The sequence below is a fragment of the Nelumbo nucifera genome, chromosome 8, assembly GCF_055504915.1.
Source record: "Nelumbo nucifera cultivar China Antique chromosome 8, China Antique-T2T, whole genome shotgun sequence".
Taxonomy (NCBI): Eukaryota; Viridiplantae; Streptophyta; class Magnoliopsida; order Proteales; family Nelumbonaceae; genus Nelumbo; species Nelumbo nucifera.
The window spans coordinates 7,048,478-7,075,733 of NC_142656.1; the positions used below are offsets into that span (position 1 = coordinate 7,048,478).

A 27,256-nucleotide genomic window follows, 5' to 3' on the forward strand; every position below is an offset into this window, starting at 1 on the left:
CATCTCTTTCTTATGTGGGTTTTTATCTGGGCCTTGGTTCCCCAAGGCAACTGAAAGGAGTCATAGGGCATTATGGTTTAGGCACTCTCCATTGCATTAGGATGTTCTTGATAGTTACCAGTAGAGAACCACTATAAAGAAAATGGTTTAGACATTCTCCATTGCATTAGGGCATGATGCGCCTATTACCAAATTAGAGCACCTGGCTCTCAAGATCCACCATCAAGAGACAACCCTCAACACCATCATGCAAAAGCCTTGTCTCATGGAGGAATAGTTGAATTAATTAACAACATTATGTGATAATACTGTTCCACCATAATTCTAATGAAAGGAGTCATACAATGAACTCACCAAGAAAATGCCTTTAAAATCCTCTAAAACTTGTGAACACAATGAAACCATAATTTTGTCATTTTCATTGTTGTCATTATCACCATTATTCTATGGGGTTTTAAATGCTGGATGCTGATCATTTGATCAAAGAGTTTCCCAAAAAATTTGGTTTTTCCTGTATAATATTGTGCTTCTGCCCTTTTAATTTACTCTTATTCTTCTTCAAAAATTTCCTTGTTTGCAGGAGGAAGAAGCTTTGGCTGTCCAGAAAACTCTGGTGCTGCTGGGACTTTTTATGATGCTGTTCCTCGAAGCCTTATTGTTAGCAATCACAACATGTCAACAAACACTGATACACTTCTTTTAGAGTTTCCTAATCAGCCCCTATGGACAAATGTTTATGTCCGAAATAATGCTAAAGCTGCTGTTCCTCTGCTCTGGAGTCGTGTGCAGGTCAGTAAAGATATAACCCTTACATGAGCCCTTTAGATATCTTTATTTGAACTTGTTTTTGATCAGTAACTATCAAAGATATTTTATTAATAATAAGAAAGCAACCATGCTTTTATACAGAATGTACTGAGTGTACTTTAGAAAGGTACATCTCTTTATTTGTACATCTCTTTATTTGAACCTTTTCCTTTCACTTTTGGTTGAGTCAGAGGACTGCTTTGCAAGATAACTTGCATAGTTATGCCTTTGCTGTTCATTAAATTTGCACCATCCTTATCATGATCTTTAGTTTTGGGCATATGATCTGAGATTAAAAGATGGGATTTTGATTTAGTCAGTGCTGGGCACTTTTTTGTATTATCCCCTCTTTCATTGCTCTTATAGGAGGGGGTTACTTATACTTTTATATTATATAAATAAAATCCAGGGCCATCTGGAATTGGGAGAGCTTTTAGGAATTGGGAGGAATACATTCAAGCAATCCTTTCAGGACCAATAGGGAGTGGAGATTCAGTTACAGCAGAATTATGGGCAGTGCTACATGGTTTTAGGTTGCCAAAGTCACTTGGATACAATGGACTAAAGGTTGATGGAGACTCCAAAGCTGTAATTGCTTGGTTAAAGAACATGGAAGTGGGACCTTGGAAGTACTGGAATATATTGATGGAGATTCTAAATCTAAAATTATCTATAGAAACTGAAGCTCAATTGAGATGGACTCCAAGGTTAGCTATTCATTAGGCTGACAGCTTAGCAAAATCTGTGGTTTATAGAAACAGCATGTATTGGGGTTCAATACCAAGTTGAGGAAATGTTAGGGGTAGGCCAAGGCTAACATTTTGTAAAGGGGTGCAAGGCACCTGTAATGCAATATAATTATTTTTTAGACAGTAATAAAGTTATATTGTTACTTTTTTGAGAGCAATAAATAAATAAATAAAATTGTTTTTGTTTTATATTGTTACTGTTCAAAAATAGATATATAAAATTTCTTTGATTTGTTGATGATAAAAAAGTAAAAAAGGTTGAGCCATTTATTTGGAAATCATTTATTTGAATTAACTTTGTGAGTCAAGACTGAAAATTCTAAAATTGGTTTATGGAGTTGGAATGAAATAAAATAATCTTATTCCAGTTGTCATTGGCATCTGAACTCAGAATTTAATACATGCAAAGTTGGTAGGTAAGAAAAAAATGAAAATAGGAGACCAGGAGATATCTCAATATGATCTTTTTCATTATCTAGGTTTGATAATCCATAACAAGGGCGACTGGAATAGGTTGAGGAGGATGTCACTTGTGGAACTAGAGTGAGATGGGCAAAATGGAGGGTTGCATCTGGAATCCTATGTGATTGGAGAATACTTCTTAGGCTAGAAGAAAAAAATTATAAAATGGTTATAAGGCCAGCAATGTTGCGTGGATCAGAGTTTTGGGCAGTCAGGAAACAACATGTCTGAGAAATTAGTGTAGCAAAAATGCAAATGTTGAGATGGACAAGTGGGAAACCTACAAAAGATGGTGATAATAATCAGTACTGTTTTTCGCTTTGTTGTATTTTATTTTTGCTCTGTTGTCAGTTGTGGCTGGTCTCTTGGGAGGCCCAGCAATGTATGCTTTTTTGGCTGTATTTTTTGTGTGCAGCCTGGTGTTTAATGAATATTTTCCCTTTGTTGCTTTTCAAAAGAAAAAAAGTAGACCAGGATGGTTTGGTCACATGTAGAGAAGGCCATCTACAATACCAGTAAAAAGAAGTGATCTGATGCAAATTGAAGGGTTTAGAAGAGTTGGGGACCAAAATGGACATGGGTTGAAGCAGTTAGAAATGATTTGAGGGTCCATAATTAAAGACCGGATATGTCGATAAATAAAGTGGAATGATGGAACAGGATTCATATATAGTTGTGACAAGGCTTAGTTGAGTTGAGTTGAAGAAAAACAATGAAAAGGAGTTTATTCCTTGGAATCCTTGAATACCCTCATTTATGTAACTTTTGTAACAACTAGAACTGGAAGTTGTGTTTATGTTTAGTTCAATTTTAAATGGTTAATATGTACTCTGAAGTCTCAACTTCAACTAAAACATACCCCAGAAAGGGATGAGGGTTGGGCAGACTGCAGGGGTCAAATGAGTTTTTTTTTTTGGATTAGGGGAAGGGAGCACATGAAGGAGTTGTTTAAAGCATGGAAACACATAATATATATAAGAAAATTTGGTGATATTGATTTATGTGTCAAATCTTCTATCTGAAAATAAATAGAAACAACTGTTTTGTGTAGGGAACACCTCAGAACTGTTATTTCTGATGGAGTATATAGTTTCACAAATCACAATTCTTTCTTCCTACCTTTCTTTTCGTTTTCTTCTTCTTTTGATAAATAAGGAAAAACTTGTATTGATGTACAGCTTAGAAGTCGTATGTATGGTTTATGGTGCATTGGTGCTTGTGTTGCTGATCACTTCTTTCATGCGGTGGGCATTTACTGGGTGATGCCAGGATCGATTCAGGAACTTCTACACAGCTGGTATATTCCAGGTCTTTCTAAAAGAGGAAAAATCATTTGGAGGACCATTCCCGCAGCAGTGATCAGCACTATTTGGTCTGAGAGGAATAACAGAGTTTTTAGTGCTCTTTGTAAAAGTTCTGATGAGTTGATCAATTGTATTATGGCTAAACTAGCTTCTTGGTTATCAGTTGTTCCTGAGTTTAGAAATCAGAACATGTTCCTGATTCTAAATTCAGTTAGTTTATGGGACATCTGATGCTGTTTGTGTGGTGGAGGCAGTCTTGTTTGCTCCTTCATTTGTATGTGTTTCTTCAGAAGTAATATTACCTTACCTTTTCAAAAAAAAGAAAAAGTATGGCTGTTTTGCTTAGGTTTTATTCATAACAAGGAATCATAATTTTAGTTGCAATTAAGGAGTAACTCCTTCCAATTATTATATCAAGCATCCTTGAAATCCGTTTTTTTTAATCAGCTGCATCCTTGAAATCTGTTTGACTGCAATATGTATTTCTTGTGGTTTATGAGAACAACAATTTTGAGAATAAAACCAATTGTTTCAATGGGGTTTAAGCTTCTTCATTTGCTGTGCAATATATAGGTCCAGGGGCAACTTAGTCTATTGTGTGGTGGAGTTTTGAGCTTTGGGCTAGCACACTATCCTTCATCAGAGTTTGAACTTATGGCAGAAGAGCTTTTAATGAGTGATTCGGTAATCAAGGTAATCTGTGAGTGTTTGTTTTTCACATAAGTGGTTAACTTTTTTGTGCAGTTAAATGATAATTGGCATTATAAATTGAGTCGCACTCCTAATAAGCTGCATTATCATTTTAATTGATCATGGGGTCAAGTAATTCTATATTTCTAGGATTCAGTGTCAATGCCAGGAGAGTCCATTTGTTCCACATTTGCTTTTTCATCTCCTTGCTTTCCTCCTCTCTGTTATTTAAATGATATTTTTTCATTGTTATTAATAGGAGAAAAAGACCTTGGATGGCCATCATTGGGTAATGACCCTTTTGAGGAAGAAAAAAACATATTTTAACAAAAAAATATGTTTACTATTATCACCAGTGAAGTCAGCAAAACTTGGTCACGTTATCAGAAGTATACTTCTAGGGCATATGGAACTATGAAATTAATATCTTCTAACAGCATATCCAGGATGCTGGCTCATTTTCATAATAAGGAACATGGATGGAATAAAAAATTCATTTTAACTGATTGTTGTTGTTGCCATTCTAAGGTAACGTTTCCTTAAGAATATGAGGTTTGTATCTCATGGCTCTTTTCCCCCCTCAGGATTCATATTCTTTGGGGTGCAGTTCATTTGCTTGAAATGGGGTTTATAGGAGGATCTTTTCAGACTTTCTTTTGCCCTTTTGGGGTTATCATGATGTTGGTTCTATAATTTTGGTTGGCTTTCTAATTAGAAAGATTTCAGAAAAATGCAGATAGGGCATCTTATGGGAAAGATTGACACTTGTTTTTGGAGATGTTAATAATAATATTGTGCAAAACTCTTTCTTGCTTTTTGTTATTTATTTTTATCAGAAGCATTTCCTTTCTGCTTTGTGCACCGCTTTCTTTGTAAAATGCACTGGTTATTTGTTAACAATGGAAAAATAGAAACCGATAATTCTCTTGGGTTATCGTGGACCTTCAAATTTTTTATTTGCATATTCATTTTCTTTTAACATAATTCTCTTTGGTTATTATTAATTTATGTTTCTAACTTACTATTTTACTCATTTTAGATTCTTTTTACCGATTAAAAATTATTATTTCTTTATCTCTTGTTTGATGTCAGTATAATTATTGTTTACTGATTCTGTTATTTTTTTAGTTTTGTTAAAATTTCTTCTTGATTTTGCTATTGAAGCATTCTTCTTAGTCAATGATGTTATATCATCTAAAATACTGGATGATATATCTTTTTATTAGAAAAGGCTTTAGACCTTCATATATATTGTCATTGTTAATTTGTTTCATATGATTCTTGTAATTAATTTTCAACACTGTTTTGCCTACAGTTTGTTTATTTGATCTTCAGTTTATCCTATTTTCCCTTCTGTTAGTGTTATAATTAGTTAATGACGTGTTTTTTTACTACTTTCAATTAAGTTTAGGTATATGGGGCTTTGCGTATGTCCGTAAAAATGCTATTGATGTGGAATTCCAAGATGGTCATAGATGGTGGTGGGGATGCAATGGTTGCCACGTCTTTGCTTGAATCTAGCAATTTGATTGTTCTCAAGGTATTCTAGTCATTCTATGTTTGCCGTTTTCTCCAGAAGGTTGTTTGATAATGCACTCACATGTTACATGCTTAACCATGACAGGAATCATCTGTCATACACTCTAATGCAAATCTGGGAGTTCATGGACAAGGTTTACTAAATTTGTCTGGGCCCGGAAATCAGATTGAAGCACAACGTCTGATTCTCTCATTATTTTACAGTATCCATGTAAGTTGAATATTTTGTCATGTCTTTGTTTAAGAGTTTCTTTACATGGTTCAGTCTTTTGATATATCAATGAGTTTTTGCAGTACCTCTGATTTTTTATCTTTTTAATACCAAAAGAACTAGTTTGCAAACTTTAAGTTGGGTCAATTTTTTTTAGTTATTGTGATACTGGACAGTTTATTTGTTTTGCTCCAGAAAAGTTTCTTTAATTAGTATCTCAACCTTAATGTAGCAGTAAAATGCAGTGTAATTTTCATGTCTAGTCTTGATGATCCAGACAACTGATGTAATTAAATATATCATTTTACAATGTAAGACATGATTCTGAGGAGTCAAAAAGCTCCTTTTATTGTAGAAGGTTTTGCACAATTTTTTGTTAATATGTTTAATCAAGTGGATATTGCTAGTAAAAGCTTCACTGGAGCAATGAAAAAGAATCAACTAGAGCTGTTCAGGTTTCTACGTTTCCAGGTCTATGGTTTATTTATTTATTTATTTTTGGAATGGACATGTTGCTAGCTGTTCTATCAAGGAATGGTTTGCTACTGTTAGCAGTTATTTCAAATTTAGAATGTTGGATGACAGAAAGCTGATAATTTAGTAAATCTAAGTATGATGGGAATCTGTCTCCAAATTGTTGCTCCTTGTCTAATTTGGTCTGGGCTAACTTAGCAAATGGGACTAGAACACAGTAGAAAGACTAGTGATCTCCTGTGGCCAAGAACATATAGAGAATGGGTGGGATGCTGGTGTATCAGGGCAGGCTACTTTGACAACACCTTGGAAAGCCATTCACAGTGTTCTTCCTCAGTTTCTCAGGTTTGTCAGGTGTGATGTTTGCTCTGGGAACAGTGTCCGGTTTTGAGAGGATATTTGGGTCAGTAATCTTCCTTTAAAGGACTTTTTCCCTTCACTTTTCTCTGTGTCTATATAAAAATGAGGTCATTTCAAACTGTATCACAATTGAGGGTACACCTTTGGCTCCAAATTGGGACTTTGGTTTTCGTAGGGGGTTAAGGGATGGGGAAATTAATTCCTTATCTAATCTGTTCTGTCTCTTGAATCAAGTTTGTTTGGAACCGTCTAAGCCAGACAATAAGATTTGGGTTCCTCAGCCCAAAGGGACCTTTTCTTGTGCTTCTTTTTTTAAGTCCCTTTGTCAGTCTCCCTCTCAACAGGTTTTCCCTTCAAAGTAAATTTGGTGTAGGCCGGTTCCCCCAAAGATAATGGCTTTTTGTTGGGAAATGTACCATGGGAAGTGAACACTTCAGATCTTTTACAAAAGAGAAGACCTTTCCTTTGTATTTCACCCAACTGGTGTCCTCTCTGTAGAGCTCACAGGGAGGATAGTTATCACCTACTAATGTCCTGTCCTTTCTCCGTAGAATTATGGGATTGGCTTTTTTCGTTGTTTGGGTGTAGGGGGAACATGCCAGCAGAAGTGTGCTTGATCTTTAACCCTTCTACCTTCAGCTGGCCCAAAAAAAGAGGGAGACTTATGTGGAGATGTGCTAGAGCAGCCTTGCTATGGACAATTTGGGAAGAAAGGAATGCTAGAATCTTTCAAGACAAGGAGAGCAGTCAAGATTTGAAGGAGTGTGTGATGAATAGGGCAATCCACTGGCTGAAGACTATGGAACTTTTCCATCACTTTTCCTTTTCAGACTTGTGGAGAAATTGGCTAGCAGTGGCAAGGTGCTCTTCTGGGAATACTAAGGCATCTACACAATGGACACCACCGCCTGAAGTTTCAATGAAACTGAATTTTGATGGTAGTAGTCAGGGCAATCCAGGGTGCTCTGGAATGGGAGGGGTCTTGGGAAATGAGGCTGGAGATTTTTTACTGCTTTATTCAGGTCCTTTGGGATTTGGAGATTCAGTCAGAGCAGAACTATTAGCAGCCATACAAGGAGTGCAGCTCGCAAATCAGTTAAGAGTAGGACAGCTTGTTATAGAAGGGGACTCCAAGGTGGTGGTGGGGTGGTTACAGAATCCTGAGGAAAGTATATGGTGCTATAGAAATGAATTCAAAAAATTTAAGTGGCTGACAGGGAATATATCTGTTAGTACACAATGAGTGGGGAGATCAGAAAATGCTTTGGCTGATGGCTTAGCTAAGCAAGGAACAAAAAAGGAAGTTTTGTTTTGGGCTCAGCTGCAATGTTCATCCTTTTCCTTTTAAGTTTCTATGTAATCAGTTGAGAGAAGCTGCAGCTTGTGCCCCTCTCCACAGGCTGCTGTATGAGATCTTCTTTCTCTTTTGAAGTAATAAAACTATCCTTATTCATCAAAAAAAAAAAAACATATAGATGTAAATCCTCTTTTTGGTGGAAGTGCACTCCAATATGAAATTCTTTAATGTCTGGTTGAAAATGGCCATCAAAGCCATGTTACATTATAAAACAAGATTCAGTGTTGGTGTCTTTGGTGAACATGTAATTATCCATAATCAATATAGTCATATGTATTAACTTTGTAAATTGATGTACACAGTCCTATGCCATAAGCTGCTGATTACTGCATTGCAGTTCCTTCTATAGTGCACTGTGCACTCTTTGGTATTATTAAAATTTCTATTATTGATTAAAGATAAATGTCTTAATGGATGTGTATTTTCTGCACCTGTTCCTTGAATTTCCAGAATTCTCTTTACACATGTAAGTTTTGTGCATTTCATATCTTGGAAGCATCTGTAGGTTAAATAATAGCATTTTTGATCAATTAAAGTAATGGAGTACTCATTGTCCTGTGGTCATCAAATGCCTAAAAAGTTGTTCCATAAGCACTCCACTGCAGGTAATTTGGGAGCTTTTCACTCCTATTTCAGTAATACAATTATACTTTACCTTTTTTCAGAAAATAGAAAAAGCACTCCACTGCAGGTAATTTAGAGCCATATGTTATTATTTCTCAGTGGCTGGGATGCTTTATCCTCACTTTGTTACATGTACACTTTCAAAATTGTTTCTGTGTCAATAGATGCTTAAAATTCAAATTTGATGTAGTTCCTTTTCAGACACCTTCTCCATGCCCTATCCTTCCTGATCCTGTATCATTGATCCTTCTATAACATCGAAGTAGAAAATGATATTTATCATATGCTTTCATTTCTGCAAGCCTTAATCAAGGAAATATGTGTGTTAACAAAAGTTACTTTTTGGGGAAGATGCAACGTTTAAGGATTGAGAGGAAAAACCATGAAACATTTTGCTACTCCTTTAATGTTACATGGAGGAATTGGGCAGCAGTAGCAAGGTGTTCTTCCACAAAGAATAGGGTGGTAGCAAGCTGGGCACTCCCTCCTGAAGGCTCTTTGAAGCTGAATTTTGATGGTAGCAGTCAAGGCAACCCAGGTCCCTCTGGTATGGGAGGGGTTGCAAGAATTGGAGAAATTGTGCTTTTCTACTTGGGTCCCTTGGGAATTGGTGGCTCTGTTAGGGCAGAATTACTAGATGCGGTACAAGGAGTGCAGTTTGCAAATCAACTAGGTGTGGAGCAGCTTTTGATTGAAGGGGATTCCAAGGTGGTAGTGAGCTGGTTGAAGACCCAGAAATTGTTGTGTGGTACTTACAAGAACGAAGTCAAGAAATTTAGGTGACTAACACGTAATATGTCTACAAGAATACAATGGGTGGGGATCCTCTTGTATGATTTTTCCTGATTTAATAAAATTACCTTACCTTTTTTCAAAAAAAAAAAAAGAATATAATGGGTGGGGAGATCATCAAAGCATTGGCTGATTGTCTAGCCAAGCAAGGGGCAAATAGGGAACATTTGTTTTGGGCTCAGGTGTAAACTTATACTTTGTACTTTGTTAGGAGCGGTCACAGCTCGTGCCTCTCCAAGTGATGCTTGTATCAATTTGAACTTATGAATTAATAAAATTTCTCTTTACTTGTCAAAAAAAAAATTCTCATTGGGGGAAAGCAGTGCTCCAACAAGGCTGCATTTGTCTCTTTCTGTGGAAGTGAAAATGTTGTATTCACTGTTTTGACAGGCAAAAAAATCCTTTATGCATATACTTTTGATGGTAAAGAAAGAAATTTCATTAGAAGGAGAAATGAGATTACGATGCCTGTGAACAGATTTCAACAAATACAACCAAAATATTGACCCTAAACAAGAAACCCAAAATACAATTTACATTTGACTCATTTCTTAATTAACACTGTTATAACCCATAAATCTGACTGAAGTTCCCTTTTGTTCACATCAGGATAACAAAGAATCCATTCAGCCACTGTCGAGCAATTATCTAGCACCAATTTTCTTCTTGGTCTATATTTGTCTTAAAATGACTTGTCTGTTTCTTTCTTTTCAAACACCCCAACACACAACTATGGGAATTGTGGCTCATAAAATCTTTAATCTCTTATAACCTCTTAAGCCAAATTAGAAAATTTCATTTGGTTGAGTTGGATCTTTGCTTCTTGAAAGTTATAAAGAACTTCCAAAAGAACTCCTCCAGCTGTACTTACAAAAGAAGTGGACACTTCCCTCTTCCCTTCTGCACATTACGCACATATTTGTCTTGTCAAATCCTCGTCTTCAACTGATCCATGTTTGTATGTTGTCAATTTCTACAACCATGCAAAAGCTTCAACTCTTGGAGGGATTGGATTACATATGATTATGGAGTAGTAGAAAAAAGGAAATTCACTTTCTGATGGTGAGATGGCTAAAGGAAGATAACGCTGGTATCTGGAACTACAGCAATGAAAAGAAAAAAATGGCTGCCTAGGGACATTAAGGTGAAATACAGTTGGGTAAAGAGAGCTGTTAACTCATTTGCTGATGGGTTAGCCAAGCAAGGGGTGAATAGGGGATCTTTCTTTTGGGCTCATTTCTAATCTTGTATTTTTTGTTTTGCTAAAATGGGGGAGTTAAGAAAGTTTACCTCCCCCTCTCTTGTAATTAAAGTTTATTATTCTTAATAATTTCTGCCATTATTGATAAAAAAGGGCAACTCACTCTGAAAAGACTTTACAGTGTATTTCCTTGTACAAAGTTCATTTTATTTAGTATTACACCCACAAAATCTAGGTAAGTGAATTGCCAATCCATGAGATAGCTACTATCATCAGCATCCAGGCATTTGCAAGACCTTTCGTTTCTTTCCACATGCTCCAATAGACAATTAAAGGCATCATTTTCCACAGAGGGTAACTCCTACATTTCATAGAAATGCTTTCCAAGAACTGATGGCATCTCAAACTGATGGGTAATATGACGTAGACATCATAAAACGAATGCAAAGAGTCTCAAGGATTTCTTTTCTCCTTCTAAAGGAAAGTTAGTGGTTTAATGGATTCTTCTAAAGCTATCTCATGTTCTGTTTTCTCTCCAATGGGACTTGGAGGATGATTATCATAGTATCATGAGTAATCAATTTTATAGTGCAAGGTTTTGTTACCAAATGCTTCCATTCGTTGGTAACCTAATAAGTGCCAAGCACCCCAATAAGCTTAGCGGTTGGTATAGGAATTAGGATAGCCAAATGCTTCCATTGGTTTTATATTTGATGTACAATAAGTGCCAAGTGCCTGAAGATATTTCTAACTATTTCTACCTTTCCCATTCTTTCTGTTGGGATGCAAGGGGCAATTTTACATTTGTTCCCAAAACATTTGAGCTTTATTCACAAGAAATAGAGATATATTGGTCACTTGTATTTTTTAATCAATCGTTAATGGTAAGGGTTTTGATATCTAAAAAGATTATGAGGTCACTTTTCTTATTACTTAATTTGATGAGGACAATATGTTCCTTGCTTCATTACTTAATTTGTCTTAACAAAAAAAAAAAAGAATACAAGTGTGACTGTTCACTGTACAAGAAAATTCTGTACATATGAACACCTTCCTTTCACGCCCCCCAAAAAAATCAACAGCTAACAAAGAAGAGTAAACATCCTGCACAAATAGAGGATTGACACTTAACCATCTCCTAAGAGTCTCCACTATTATGTTAATCAGCTGCTCTTCTTGAAAGAATTTCTGTTCAAAAACCCTCCTATTTCATTCACCCAAATGGCCCACAGAACAGCCAGAGGTAATGCCGACCAGAGTATCCTCTCTTTCTTGCACATTTTTCCAACTATCCAACTTTTGAGAAGAGATTTGAGTGATTAGGCATGCAGCTCTGATAGGAGATTACCTTGAAGAAGTGATACCAAATACCAATAGAGAACTCACAAAGGATAAACAAGTGATTGGAAGTTTCCACCTCCTTGTTACATAAAACACATAAACAGTCTGGAAGGCTATTGCCTTTTCTAATAAGCATATCCCTAGAGAGGCTTTTTTTCTTTGGCAGCAACCTGAGAAAAAAAAGTTCACTTTGGAAGGAGCAATCTCCTTCCACACTAATTCACTTGGGATAGAGGTGTAATATGCAGAATCTTATAAAAGGAATTATGTAATATGCAGAATTGGCATTTGCAGTATCTTATATGCATGCTCATGGAATGATTCTTCTGTTTCACATGTAGGTTGGGCCTGGATCTGTTCTTCAGGGTCCTTTGGAAAATGCAACCTCTGATGCTGTGTAAGTTTTTATTTATATGATCCCTCAACATAAAGTGTTTCCTACTTTTTGTTTGCTTAATTGAATTTCTTTCTTCTGATATATGGTAGGACACCAAAGCTCTACTGTGAATTCCAGGATTGCCCAGCAGAACTGCTTCATCCACCTGAAGATTGCAATGTGAACTCTTCATTGTCCTTTACTCTTCAGGTGTGGCTTTTGTTTGATCAATCACTAAGAAGAGTCATCCTTTTGATTAACAATTAACTATCTAGTTAAAAATAGTATAAGATGCTCATTATGCAGTGTTAGAGATTGTGTTTTCATTTGTTTAATGGTTTTGTTACCCTGCCCATGCAGATCTGCCGAGTTGAAGATATTACTGTTGAAGGCCTCATAAAAGGTTCTGTTGTTCATTTCCACAGGGCAAGAACTGTAGTTGTTCAATCATCTGGTATAATAACCACATCTGGATTGGGTATGATTTCTAAATCCTCTCTATTCTTTTAATTCAAAGATTGATCCTTCAATACTTTTTTTTATCTGTTTACATCTTTTGTATATTGAAAATTTACCTATCTTGCTTATCTGAGAAAATACAAACTATCCATTTTGTGGGGGATTGAACTTAACTTTTCCATGGAATTTTAATTCTGAGTGTGCAGGATGTACAGGTGGTGTAGGTAGAGGTATGGCTTTTAGTGATGGAGTTGGCAGTGGTGGTGGGCATGGTGGTAAAGGTGGGGATGGATATTACAATGGAAGTTTTATTGATGGTGGTGTTGCATATGGAAATGCTGATTTGCCTTGTGAACTTGGTAGTGGAAGTGGAAATGATGACACAGGTGGTTCAACTGCTGGTGGTGGTATCATAGGTAAGCCTATGGACATAATCAACTTAATAAGCATTATCCGTTAGTATTGTTGTTGTTTTTATTGTTATTGCAAAGCTGCTCTGTTTCTAACACATGCCCTTGTTTCCAACTCAATGTGGTGGTTGGATCACCCTTGACTACTTTAATATTTCTGCTTTGTTAGTGTCATGTAGCTTCAAATATGAAAAGTGACTGCTATGCTCTCTCATTTTGGGAGTAACATGAGGTACCCACAATTTCTCAGACAAGGTGATTGATTATTCATATTTTGACAATGGCTTGACAGAAAGGTTTGGATGTCAACATGCTACTAGGTGTCTCTGTTACATTTGGGCTGGGGCCCCTGGCACTTTAGGGATGGGTGCCCTTTCTTTATGCTTTCCTTTTTAATCATTAATGAAATCTTTCATTATTTGAAAATAGTGCCTTTAGGTTCTAGTGCCTACAATCCATGACCCCTGTTACAAATGTTGGATGCTTGGAATCTGACTTGAAGATGCCTTTGATTTTCTTGAGGAGTGGTGCTACCTAGAGAATTTATTTGTTATTGTACCCATCTATTCTCTTCTAGGCAAGGATTAAAGTATCGGTATCGGGTATCGTATCGGACCACTTGGATATGGATACAGATAAGGATACGCTTTGGAAACACATGGATACAGATGAAAAAATATGGATACGCTGAAAAATGCATATAAATTCCATGAATTAATTAATATCATTATTTTTAAGATCAAAATAGCCATAATTAATATATAGATACATAGAAAATGTATATTCTAAAGGTATATGTGAAGAAATATACTACAATTAGTATAGTGGGATGCATAGAAATCATAAAATTTTATTGATATTGTACCAATCAAGAATCCCAGAACACATTATATATATTTTTTACAAATTAATACATGCACAAAGCTATTATTATGTTATTTTCTATTGAACTTCAAGGCACGAAACATATGCAACTATTATATGTGAATTACTATATTGATTATTTTATAGCGGGATGCATAAGAATCATAAACTTTTATTGATAATGTATCAATCAAGAATCCTGGAACATATTATATATTTTTTTACAAATTAGTACATGCATAAAGCTATTATTATGTTATTTTCTACTGAATTTCAAGGCACAAAACATATGCAACTATTATATGTGAATTATTATATTGATTATTTTCTATTTTACTATTTTTAATTTTTAATATTAACCGAAAGTCAACTAAAAATTAATTCTCAAATGTTTAGTTAACAATATTTTTATTTTTGTAAGCAATAAATACGTTATTTTAAAATGTAATTAAAATATAAATTAAAAAATTTATAAAATAATATTAACTTAAAATATATCAAATATATTAAAATTTCTAAGATACACATCATATGCAAATTCATTCTTAATATTTTTATTTCCATAAGTTTTGAGATAAAAAATCATTTTTGATATGAATATAGATTATTGGAATTGACAAATTCAATTTATATTATATTCTTGAGGTTTTTTGTAAATAATATTTTTATTTTTATAAATAATATATATACTTTTATTTAGTTCAAATTAAAATATTAATTAATAATTTATAAAATTTTAAGATACATATCATGTTCAAATTTATAAATATTAAGTACTAAAATAATTATTCTATTATTAGTATCTTTATTCATATAAAATACTTGAAAATTAATAGCATGACTACACTAGGAAGTAGGAACAAGATTACCAGATAAGAGTTTGCGGGGTTCTAATTTCCCACAGAAGGCATGTTATCAAAATATCATAATGGTTGATGAAGGAATTAAGATGAATTTCACTGATGACAAAAAGGTAAAGATCTAAAAAGAAAATCTTATGGTGCCACCTGTTTGAGTTTAGACTTTAGTCCATACTTTCTCCTAATAATTGAAAACCATTAACCTCCTGGTGAAAATGTCAACAACCACTCCTCACAAAAAGAGTCTTATGGTGCCACCTGTTTGAGTTTGGACTTTAGTCCATACTTGCTCCTAATAATTGAAAACCATAAACCTTCTGGGGAAAATGCCATCACCCACTTGTCACAAAATACCAAAGTCTTTTTTCTTTTTTTTTAAAGGAGAAATTAGATTTCTGTTGTTATAGCGAAAAGAATAATGCATATACAGCACCCATTTTTAAAATATTGAGAATGATGAAGTTCCCTGCTGGTCATAGCAGAGACTTGGGATCAAATCCCGCGTGCACCTGGGTTGGGGGATGGACTATCCCCCCCCCAGTTGTGTTGCCCTTCACCAGAAATAAAAAAAAAGGGAATGATGAAGTTCCCTTAATTCCTTGTAGGCCACTATCTGAGATTGTACTGTGCCTATCGATTATCTCAAGATAGCATCAGCTGGGAGTGTATGTTGTTGAATGTCCTTTTCTCTCTCCTCCCAAATAGTTCATGTAACCAATGGAACAATGTCCCAGAATGGATTCCCTTATTTGCTCAACTTCATTATGTAACATCAACCAGAGTACTCCTTTAGTGACCTCAGGAAGCACCACTTAGACCAAAGATTTCTAGGGAATTGGCCCCAAAAGCAAAGCTTATTCTGCAATGAAAGAATAAGTGGCTTCCTGATTGATGAACCTCCATAACGAGTGGGCAAGTCAGATCTGTGATAGCCATTCCCTTGGATGTTAAATGACCCTTTGTCAAACATTTCTCTAATGAAGTTGTTTTTACACATAACAGCTACCTCTGAAGGAACACGTGGCTCCCATATCTGTGTCCATAAATAAAACCCACCGAGTTCTTTTTCTTTAGACTCCTCTTTGAAGTCTACATCTTTTAGTTTGCTTCTCAGAGTTCCCTCTTTAATTATCTCAAGGGAGTCTGGACTCTGGAGCAAACTGCTGTTATTTCCTTTTGTTTTATTCCATTTTATTTTTATGTCCAATTTTGATATGTATGCATCTTTCAAGCATCCTTATCTTGGTAGTTATATTCAGCCTTCATGATCTGCATGTACTCACAATAATCTTTATGTTGTTTCCCTGTTGATAACAGTTGATATTGATGGAGGGAATTATGGCCTAGTTCATAGATAATATTTCTTCCTTCCATTTAATTTCAACTATCAGATACAAGGCAAATTTCATTCATTTCTATTAAGTCTCTGATTTGAGTAAAACATGCTAGCCTGCCATTTGAGTTATGTGCATGGGAACCTGGTAACAAATATTTTAGGCTTTTCATATATTTGGTCTTGTAGTTACTTTTTCTTTACTGATTATTTTTGCTTCGTTTTTGCATTTTCATTGTCCCTTGAACAGTGATGGGTTCGTTAGAGCATTCTTTGTCAAGTTTATCCATTTATGGTTCACTTAGAGCAGATGGAGAAAGTTTTGGGCAGAGCATTAGAAAGCATGGTTATGGGATTTTGGATAGTTTAAATGGAGGCCCTGGAGGTGGATCTGGAGGAACTATTCTTTTGTTTTTGCGTACGCTGACCCTTGGAGAGACTGCTATTATTTCAAGTGTTGGAGGACATGGTAGTCACAGTGGTAGTGGTGGTGGTGGTGGTGGTAGGATTCACTTTGATTGGTCTGACATTCCTACAGGTGATGAATATCAACCTATAGCAAGCGTTAAAGGAAGCATATACAGAAGGTGCATTTAACTGCTTATTTCATTATATGTTTAGAAAGACTCTTATTTTGCACTTTTTGTGTGTTGTTTCTGTGAATACTAAATAGGACAAGCATCAAGATTTCTTATCAAAGCTTGTGAAAACAACTGATATATGTTTTTCATGTTTTGGAAATCTTGGCTTTTTTAAAATTTTTGCCAGATTCTTGGTAAGACTTTCTAACCATTGAAAATCTGTGCATTTGTTCACAAAAAAAATTGTAACTTATGCCTAGCAATACTTGTATGAAGGTGATTCTGATGCAGATGCTGAATCCTTGTGACATTCTCACATAGAGAATAAAAGAACCTCCTTATGCTTCTGTATCTCTGCAAATTGGTGTCTGGTATATGTTTTTAATGTTAGCCTTTTAGTTTTTTTTTTTTTTCCTTTTTTTTTCTTTTTCCATCTAGTGGTCCTTTGGAAACATTTGATTTTTTTTTTTTTGATTTGTAAATATCCACTTTTCTTGATAATAGAAAGATGATTTCATTAATCAAACGATAGATCTGATACAAGCATCCTGGAGAGGTGCAAAGTGCTGCCTCACTCTTAAAAAGAGGTTTGTAAATATCCATTTAATTAAGTGGAAAATGTCAATGTAAAATACAAGTGCTGAGCACCCTACTGTTGCCCTTAAAACATTCTTGTCCATCTATAAGGTTAGATGTTTTAATACTGAGCTGTCCTTCCCCAATACAATTGTGCCCTGTTCACCCCTTGTTTGGCTAAGACATCTTCCAAATTGTTTGCTTTTCTTCTTGTCCATAAGAATTGAACTCTTAGATCTTGTGCCAGCTCCCTTATTTCTCTTACTACATGTTGGTATTGCCATGGTCTTGGGTTGTTTTACGAAAGAGTTTACAACAACTTTGGAATTGCCTTTCACAATCAGGTTTCAATAGTTTAGAGCTTATCCAAGTTTTATTCCTTGGTGTACTGTTAGGAACCTGCCTAACTCAGGGCTCTTCGAGGGGCCAATCTCCTGAATTCTTGGAAGAAGAGAGAGAGAGTTTAATGCTGAAAGAATCAATGTCCTATTCCCTTTACTGCTCTACTACTTATAGTTTTACAATCTTGATTGTTGCAGTTGTTACAAGGCAATTGTTATAGGTGGATGGCAGTTGTTACAAGTGGATGGTTAGTTGGCTGACGTGGCCTCCTCTTGTAAAATTGATTAACTGCCTTCTGTTGGTCTGTTCCAGCAGTCTTGACAATCCCCCTTCCTTTAGAGCGACCTGGCCCTCAAGGTCTAATGTAGGAAAATTTGATTGCAGATCTAAGTAGGATTCCCAGGTTGGCTCAGTCTGCACTTGTCCTTCCGGAAGGTTAGACCAAACAACTAATGCCTCTGGTATGACTCTGCCTCCCCGACGCACCCATCTGAAATCAATGATGCGGGCTGGCTCAGTCTGCACCTGTCCTTTTGAAAATATGGGAAGGGTTGCACTTGTAATGACTTCTGACTTCGGCCCCTTCTTCAGTAAGGAAATATGGAATACAGGGTGCAGTTTGGATGTTGCCGGAAGGTCCAGTTTGTATCCCACTGATCCTATTCTCTCCAGGATTTTAAATGGGCCAAAATAGCGCGGGCTGAGTTTGTTCCACTGTCGGCTTGCAACTGAAATCTTCCTGAAGGGTTGTAATTTGAGAAACACCCAATTACCTACTTCATTTGGACATTCTTGTGGTGTTTATCATAGGTGTGCTTCATCCATTGCTGTGCTTGTAAGAGATGATGTCTCAGTTCCCTTAGCACCTCATCCCGTTGCGTTAGCTGTTCTTCAACGGCCGCTACTGTGGTGGTTCCTTTTTCATAAGGAAGTATAGGGGGAGGGTCCCGACCACATAAAGATCTGAATGGTGTCATCTCCGCGGCGCTATGGAAAGTGGTGTTGTACCACCATTCAGCCCAGTGGATCCACTTCACCCATTGTCTTGGTCGATCTCCCGCGAAGCATCTCAGATATGTTTCGAGACCCTTGTTAACCGCCTCTGTCTGTCCATCAGATTGGGGGTGGTAGCTAGTTGACTTGAATAGTTTAACCTCTGTCTGTCCATCAGATAGGGCCCTGTCTAATACAATTGAGCTGGGGAGCCCATGTAGGCACACAATCTCTCGGAGGAATAATTCAGCAACTGTGGCTGCTGTAAATGGGTGTGATAGAGGTAGGAAATGACTGTATTTTGTTAGTCTATCTACTACCACAAGGATAACTGTTTTGCTAGCAGAAACGGGCAATCCTGTGATGAAATCCATTGATATATCATCCCAGACGTGGGTTGGTATTGGGAGTGGTTGCAAGAGGCCTGCTGGTGTTGTAGTGGCTGACTTGTTTTGTTGGAATATTGCACACCCGACTATGAAGTTCTGGATAGATGTATGCATGCCTTTCCAATGAAATTGTGTGGCGATGCGCTTTTGTGTTCGTAGGATGCCGGAGTGGCCACCCGTGGGTGAGGCATGGAATAATTCCAAGAGCTTCCTGAGATGGGCAGAGGTTGCCGGGATTTCCAGGCGTCCTTTGAAGAAGAGTACATCATTCTTAATTGTGTATCCGGGGTGCAGTGAGGGATTTGCCAATACTTGGGCCTTCAACTGCTGTAACTCTTTATGGGATTGGGATTCTTTTCGCAGTATATCCAGGAGTGGAGAAGTTGGGGAAGATACTAGTAACTGAAATGACTGTTGGTGCCGTGAGAGGGCGTCCGCCACTCGGTTAGCAGCCCCTGCTTTGTATTCAATTCTGTAGTCGTATCCCAGTAGCTTGGATATCCAACGTTGCTGTTCCGGGGATAGAACTGATTGATCCAATAAGAACTTCAGACTTTGATGGTTGGTCCGAATTATGAACCGTGTACCAATCAAGTAGGATCGCCAACGTTGGACTGCTAAGACTATTGCTATTAATTCTCGCTCATAAACTGATTTGGCCCACTTTTGTGATGTTAAGGCCTTGTTGAAAAAGGCTAGTGGTTGCCCCTCTTGCATGAGAACAGCCCCAATGCCTTGACTGGAGGCATCACACTCAATGATGAAATCTTTTGTGAAATCGGGCAGTGCTAATGTTGGAGGGCTCGCAACCGCCTGTTTCAATTGCTCAAAAGCTTGTTGGGCCTGGTTTGACTAGTTAAAAGCGTCATGTTTCAGCAATTGGGTCAATGGGGTATCTATTAGGCCGTAGTTTTTGATGAAGCGGCCAGCCCAGTATACTGGAGATTTTATCTGGGTCAGCCGCTACAGTCCCCTTTTCTACAACATGTCCTAAGTAGTGAACTTGGTTTTGTCCAAAGGAGCACTTGGACTCTTTAGCGAACAACTGGTGGGCCTCAAGTGTTGCAAGGGTGACCTGTAGATGGTTCAGATGTTCCTCCCAATTGGGGTTGTAGACCAATATGTCATCAAATATAACACGGATGAACGTACATAAATATGGTCAGCCCAAATGGCATGACCCGTAACTCATAGTGGCCATCATGTGTCCTGAAAGCTGTTTTGTGAACATCCTCCCTATGTACCCTTATTTGATGATACCCAGCTCGTAAATCCAGTTTTGAGAATATGGTGGCTTGACTGAGTTCATCAAGCAGCTCATCAATGACCGGTATCGGGAATCGGTCTTTAATGGTGATGCTGTTAAGGGCTTTGTATTCAATACAAAACCACCACGTCCCATCCTTTTTCTTGACTAATAGTACCAGTGACGAGAATGGGCTGTGACTCGGCTGTATTATCCCTTGCTTAAGCATATCTTGAACTCGCTTCTCGATTTCAGATTTCTGAAAGTAAGGGTATCGGTAGGGTCTTACATTGGTCGGGCTGATCCCGACATGAGGGGGATGCGGTGGTCATGCTCCTGGCGTGGTGGCAGTCCTTGGGGTTCTTTGAACACGTTGCCATAGTGCTGAAGGAGTTGTTGTAGGTGGCTTTGGAAGTCTCTAGGCCCATCTGGGCTGTTGTTAGCTAAGGATGGCCGGGTCCAATTCGAGTCCATGTGCATGAATATGGGCTGATCTGGATCTGCTCTTTGCTTTGTCAGTGTTGCAAGACTGATGGGCCTTGGGCCCTTGCATGTTTGCCCTTGTAGATGGACTGTAGAGTTTTCTGATGTGAAGTCCATGGTGAGACAGGCCCAATCACAGACCACGGGTCCTAGCTGTCCTAACCATTGAATGCCTAGCACCACGTCCACTCCACTGAGATGGAGAGGATATAGGTCCATCGCAAACTGATGACCTTGAATCTTTAGTGGTAGGCCCATGCAAATGCTATTGCAAGATAGGCTGTTACCGTTGGCCACAAGAACCGTAAAGGCCGTTGTTGGTTGAACCGGAAGCCCCATTTTATCCACCAAGACTTGAGTTATGAAGTTAAGGGAGTTGCCACTGTCTATGAGGATTGACACTTGGCGTCCTAGGATTAGACCTGCAACTCTCATTGTCTGAGGGGACGCAAGTCCCGTAAGGGCTTGTAAGGATATTTCAGGCGTGCCATCGGATTGTATTTCCCACCCCGGGTTAGATTCTCCGCAACTGGTGATGTTGTCTTCCTCTTCAACATCTGTTTGGAGGAGAAACGCTTGTTGTTTTTTGCAGCGATGGCCCGACCCAAATTTCTCTTCGTAGTTGTAATAGAGACCTTTGTCTCTACGGGCTTGCATCTCTGCCCAGGTCAGCCGTTTGAAAGGAACCAGTGGGCCTGGGCCTAGTACTCCTTCCTCCTTGTCTAGTGCTGTCGTCCTTTCTTGCTCCCTTCTTGCTCCGGGACCCCATGGTCGCTGCACCTTTCTTGCTCGACTGAACTTGTCCTCATACAATCTGGCTAGTGCTGCCACATTGATGACCGAAGTGGGCTGCATCGCTTTCACTTCCAGTCGTAGTTCTTCTTTTAGGCTGCAGACGAAGCTTCCCACCAACGCCTTCTCCGTCCACCCTTGGACTCTCATGGCCAGCCTTTCGAACTCCATCTGGTATTCTTTTATTGATCCCACCTGCTGCAGCTTTGCCAAATTTTCATCAAGATCTTTGAACCCAGATGATCCAAAACGGACAGTCATGGCGTCCGTGAAGTCTGCCCAGGTTTGACGAGGGTGCCCCCTTCGGTACCATTGAAACCAGAGGATAGCTTCCCCTTCAAGATGCGCAGAAGCCATAGCTACCCTATCTTGCCCCGGTGTTTCATGGTAATCGAAATACCTTTCGGCTCTAAGAATCCAGGGAGTTGGGTCGCCGCCTAAGAAGATGGGGAAGTCGATTTTGGCTTTTCTTGTTGCCGCCCCTGTTCTGCGGCTGTTTTCATTGCTGTGCTCTTCTTGGCTTCCTCTGTCCATCTTCGTTGCCCCCTGCTCCAGTCGAAGGAGGAGAGCAGTGAAGCGTTCCTTCATTTCTTTGAGTTTTGAAGACATTTAATGGATCTCTACCTCCATCTAATCCACTCGGGTGTCTACTGACGTGTTTCTTGTGTTGGTCATGCTGTCTCTGATACCAAATTGTTAGGAACCTGCCTAACTCAGGGCTCTTCGAGGGGCCAACCTCCTGAATTCTTGGAAGAAGAGAGAGAGAGAGAGGGAGAGAGAGTTTAATGCTGAAAGAATCAATGTCCTATTCCCTTTTCTGCTCTACTACTTATAGTTTTACAATCTTGACTGTTACAAGGCAGTTGTTACAAGTGGATGGTTAGTTGTGCTGACGTGGCCTCCTCTTGTAAAACTGATTAACTGCCTTCTGTTGGTCTATTCCAGCAGTTTTGACATGTACAGCCAAAAGTTCAGCCCATGATGAATCTCTAAATACACCGCTAATGCCCGACCTCTCTGGTTTTCCCATGATACTCCCATCAAAATTGAGCTTTACTTGATTAACATTGGGTGTTGTCTTGCTTATCAAAAAAAAGGGAGTCATCCAAGTGAAGAGTGAGGCTGTCCTTGTGCCAGAAGAGTTGGTTACATTTGGCCATCTTTGTACAATGCCATATAGGCCCCGTTCGCTTTTCGGGAAGTTACTTATCCATGTTCTTTTATTTTCCAAGTAAATAAGAAAACGACTGTTTTAACCATAAAAATCCATTATTAAAAGGGGCAATTTTGTCCCATCCAAGTGTTAGCAACTTTCCCCCCAGATGGGAAAGTTACCTACCCCCTGGGAGATGGGTATGAGTTACCCAGTAACCGGGGAAAGAATATGCCTATAGAGAAAGAACATGCCTATAGAGAAAGTTTTAAAGATAGTTAAAGTCTCAACGCAATTACGCACCCTTACCGAATATATTTTCCACATTTCCTTTGAGTGGGATTCTGCCTTAATATTTGGATTTTGACTGATCTGTTTTTGTTACAGGGGAGGATTAGGAAGGGATAAAGGCCAGACTGGAGAAAGTGGAACTGTTACTGGTAAAGCTTGCCCGAAAGGGCTTTATGGGATCTTTTGTGAGGTAGCTTTTGCAACTTTGCTATTTCAAATTTATTTTTGGGTAGATAACAGGCACCCCTTGTATACTCACTCATATGTAATGTGCTCTGTTAGACATTTCTAAAATCTTAAAATGCCCTTGTCTTACTTTAGATGACAACTTTTGCTCTTTATCCATTTATACCATTTTTTTGATAGGCATACCATTTGATATTTATAATAGAGATTTCTAGTCATGATTATCTAACTAAAGATCTTGACCATTCAATTCATATCTCAAGATGTTTTTTTTGATAAGCCATTCATACCTCAAGATCAGTCAACAAATCTTGAAAATCCAAGTGATGTTCAATGGTTTTATTAACCTAAACTATGGAAGTGGTAATTCAACAAAATGTACCCAAATTCGAAAAATATATCGAAAAAAATGCTGAACCAAATTAACCCAAGGATCTGGACTGTCAAAGTTGTCTCGTAAGTTCAGTGTATTAATGTTAAGAGATTAGTTGATTAAGAATGGAGAAGTTATGTGGGTTTACAGAAATGAGATTAAAAGAATTGAATGGAGGAGGAGGAGTATGGCAGTGAAGATACATTGGGTTCAGAGTTAGGTATGCCTAAACCAAAAAATAATCCCATTTCAGCAGAGCAGCACAAGCCGGTTAGCGGTGTAGTGGAACAGAACTCTCCTATGCCGTTGAATGTAAATTCATCATTTGGGGAACAACTTGGAAAGGTCACTTCGGCTGCTATGACTAACATAGCTTCGGTTGAACCAAACTTGATCCCACAGTTGCACCTTAGGGAAGGATCCATCCTTGAACCACTTCCCCATTCTGGGACTCCAGCTTCTTTGTTTCCTCCACAAGTCCAGGTACGTCTGTCAATTTGTTTTTGGGTACTGATATGGGTATTGTCCCTGAAACAGGTACCTCTGCACCCCAACCACAAGGAATGACCAGGGAAGGGGAGCTGTTGGGTGTCGAATTTGAGGGCAAAGAGAAAGAGGAAGAACTGAGGAGAAAAAGGAAACAAGAGGAGGAGCTAGAGAAGATTTGGGATCAGATATGTTTTTATTTTGAGGAATATAAGCAAAGGGAGGACTGGTTGGAAAGAAATACAGAATACATTAAAGCTCAAGAGGAAGCTTCTGATAGTGTGATTGAGGATTGTGTAACTATGGCACGAAAACCCGAATTAGAAAAATTACAGGAGGAATTGGAGAGGATTTGGGGACAAGTTTGTGTACTTCTTGAGGAATATAAACTTATAGAAGAATCTTCTGAGGAAAATCCCAGAAAATTGGATCCCCTAAAGGCATCAAAGGTGTTATCTTGCAAATCTGGACAAGCAAACAGCCATCAAAAAAAGAAAAGATCAGAGTTGGAGAGACTAATTTCTGACATAGAAGGAAGATCCCTAAGTAGGGGACATGTAAATTGAGGAGGGTATCAAATTCTTTGTTTTCCTATGAAATTATCAGTTGGAATGTGAGGGGCTTAGGCAGTGCAAGGAAAAGAAGAGCAATAAAGGACTTCCTTAGAAGGGAAAGGCCGGATATTGTAATGATATAGGAGACCAAGTTAGTTGTACTTGACAGAAGATGGGCTAGAAGTGTTTGGAAATCTAGAGGAATTAGTTGGGTTTCAGCACCATCTTTGGGGGCTTCAGGGGTATTGTCACCTTTTGGAGAGAGGATGTTGTGGAGATTGTGGAGGAATTAATAGGGTGTTTCTCAGTATCCTTTAAGTTTAGAAGTGTGGAGGATAGTTTCATCTGGGTACTAACCAATGTGTATGGACCATGTAACTATAGAGAAAGGAATGAATTCTAGGAAGAATTATCAGGGATTCAGGGTTTATGGGATGGTCTTTGGTGTTGGGGGGGATTATAATGTAATCCGCTTCACTAATGAATCAAACAACCCCCATCAGGCTATAACAACTAGTATTAGGAAGATCAATGAGTTCATCAATTGTTGCGAGTTAAAGGAACTTCCTCTATTACAAGCTCACTTTACATGGTCTAATTACTAAGAAACCCCAACCTGCTCAAAGCTAGACATATTTCTTTTTAATGAAAGTTGGGAAAGTCATTGGAGGGATTTAGTAGCTAGAGCTTTACCTAGAGTTACTTCTGACCATTGTCCCATTGAGTTAGGACAAGAACCTTTTAGGCTTGGTCCTCGACCCTTCAGATTTGAAAACATGTGGCTGACACACTTTGACTTTGTGAAGAAGATTGATGTGGAGGGAAGATATAAGTGGGGTGAGGTTGAAAGGGGTGAGATTCCACAAAAAATTAAGAAGTTTGAGATCAAAGGATTGGAATAAAGACCATTTTGGGAGATTAGAGAGATCAAAATCATCTTTGCTAACCCAGATAGAGGAGTTAGATGGGAAGGAGTCCCAAAGAACCATGAACATGCAAGAGGGAGAAATGAGATGAAGTTGAAGAGGGATCTAGAAGAGGTACTACTAAGTGAAGAAATTTCCTGGAGGCAAAAATCTAGATGCAAATGGATTAAGGAAGGTGATGGAAATACTAAATTCTTCCATGAGATGGCCAATGGGAGGAGGAAGAAAAATTTGGTGACTAAGATTGAAGTGGATGGAGTTACTTATGAGTCTCAAGAGGACATATCCAATTGTTTCGTTGCCCACTTCAAATCTATTCTAAGGAGGCCTCTAGGTAATGGGGTGGAGTTGGAAGGTGTTACTTGGCCAAGACTTTCTGAGGAAAATAAAGGATGGTTGGAAAGGCACTTTGAGAAGGATGAAGTTAGACATGCTATCCTTTCTATGGATAGGTCTAAAGCCCTATGGCTGGATGGTTTTACTACGGCTTTCTTTCAAGATTGTTGGAATGCCATTAAGGAAGATTTGCTCGAGGTCATTAGAGAGTTTGAGGAAAGCTCAATAATAAGCCCAGGAGTTAATGCTACTTTTCTAGCCCTGATTCCAAAGAAGAAAGAGGTTATTCATCCAAAAGACTTTAGACCTATCAGTTTGGTGACTAGCATTTACAAGATTCTAGCCAAGGTCTTGCCATTGAGGATAAAAAAAGTGCTCCCCTCAATCATCAGTCAATCTCATGGTGCTTTTGTTTAGGGGAGACAAATAATTGATCAAATTTTAATAGCAAATGATTGTGTGGAGGAGATGCGAAGATCGGATAATGAAGGCTTTGTTTGTAAATTGGATCTTGAAAAGGCCTATGATCTAGTGGATTGGAGCTTCTTGTTAGAGGTGTTCAAGAAGTGCGGGTTTGGGAATAAATGGTGTAAATGGATGAAGGGATGCCTTTCTTCCTGTCATTTTTCTGTTCTAGCCAATGGGTTAGTTAATGATTTTTTCCCAACCTATAGGGGCTTGAGACAAGGTGATCCACTATTCCCCTTCTTATTTACTTTGGTTGTTGATGCTTTTAATTGACTTTTATCAGATGCAGATAGGGCTGGGTTATTGAGAGGTTGGAGAATAGGTAGAGATAGAATTCTGGTAACCCACCTTCAGTTTGCAAACAACATTATCATCTTTTGTGAGGGTTGTGATTTGATGGAAGTGAGAAGCTTGAATCTAATTATCCTATTTGAGAATGCCTCTAATTTGGAAATCAATTTTGAAAAGAGTTGTGTGGTTGGATTGAACTTGGATGAAGGGGTTTTGGAGTCTATCGCTGCCTGCTTAGATTGCTCCTATTCCAAGTGGCCTTTGACCTATTTAGGAGTTCCTAGGAGCCAACCCAAAGGAAAGTCGGTTTTGGAACCCTGTGGTGGAAAAGTTTGAAAAAAGATTGGCGACTTGGAGGAGGAACTACATTTCTTTAGGGGTTAGAGTGACCTTAATAAAAGCTACACTGGCTAGTCTGCCAATTTATTTTCTGTTAGTCTTTAGGATACCTAATAGGGAAGCAAAGAGGATTGAAAAATAGATTAGGGACTTCCTATGGGAGCCAATGGAAGGGAAAAAAGGATTATTTGGTCAGCTGGGAAGTAGTGAGCCAAATCAAAAAAGAAGGGGGGCTAGG

At 38.1% G+C, this 27,256-nt stretch overlaps 1 protein-coding gene across 1 annotated transcript in view; it reads left to right on the plus strand.

The window, feature by feature from the left end:
* Window positions 1-27,256, plus strand: part of LOC104588235 (uncharacterized) — a 48,733-nt gene that overhangs the window by 5,372 nt on the left and 16,105 nt on the right. Inside the window, exons 3-12 of the mRNA XM_088892945.1 lie at window positions 581-789; window positions 3,896-4,015; window positions 5,424-5,552; window positions 5,637-5,762; window positions 12,253-12,308; window positions 12,398-12,497; window positions 12,648-12,765; window positions 12,953-13,162; window positions 16,464-16,800; window positions 23,156-23,249. Coding sequence (XP_088749071.1) covers window positions 581-789; window positions 3,896-4,015; window positions 5,424-5,552; window positions 5,637-5,762; window positions 12,253-12,308; window positions 12,398-12,497; window positions 12,648-12,765; window positions 12,953-13,162; window positions 16,464-16,800; window positions 23,156-23,249 — 1,499 coding nt within the window. The remainder of the gene's footprint in view (window positions 1-580; window positions 790-3,895; window positions 4,016-5,423; window positions 5,553-5,636; window positions 5,763-12,252; window positions 12,309-12,397; window positions 12,498-12,647; window positions 12,766-12,952; window positions 13,163-16,463; window positions 16,801-23,155; window positions 23,250-27,256) is intronic.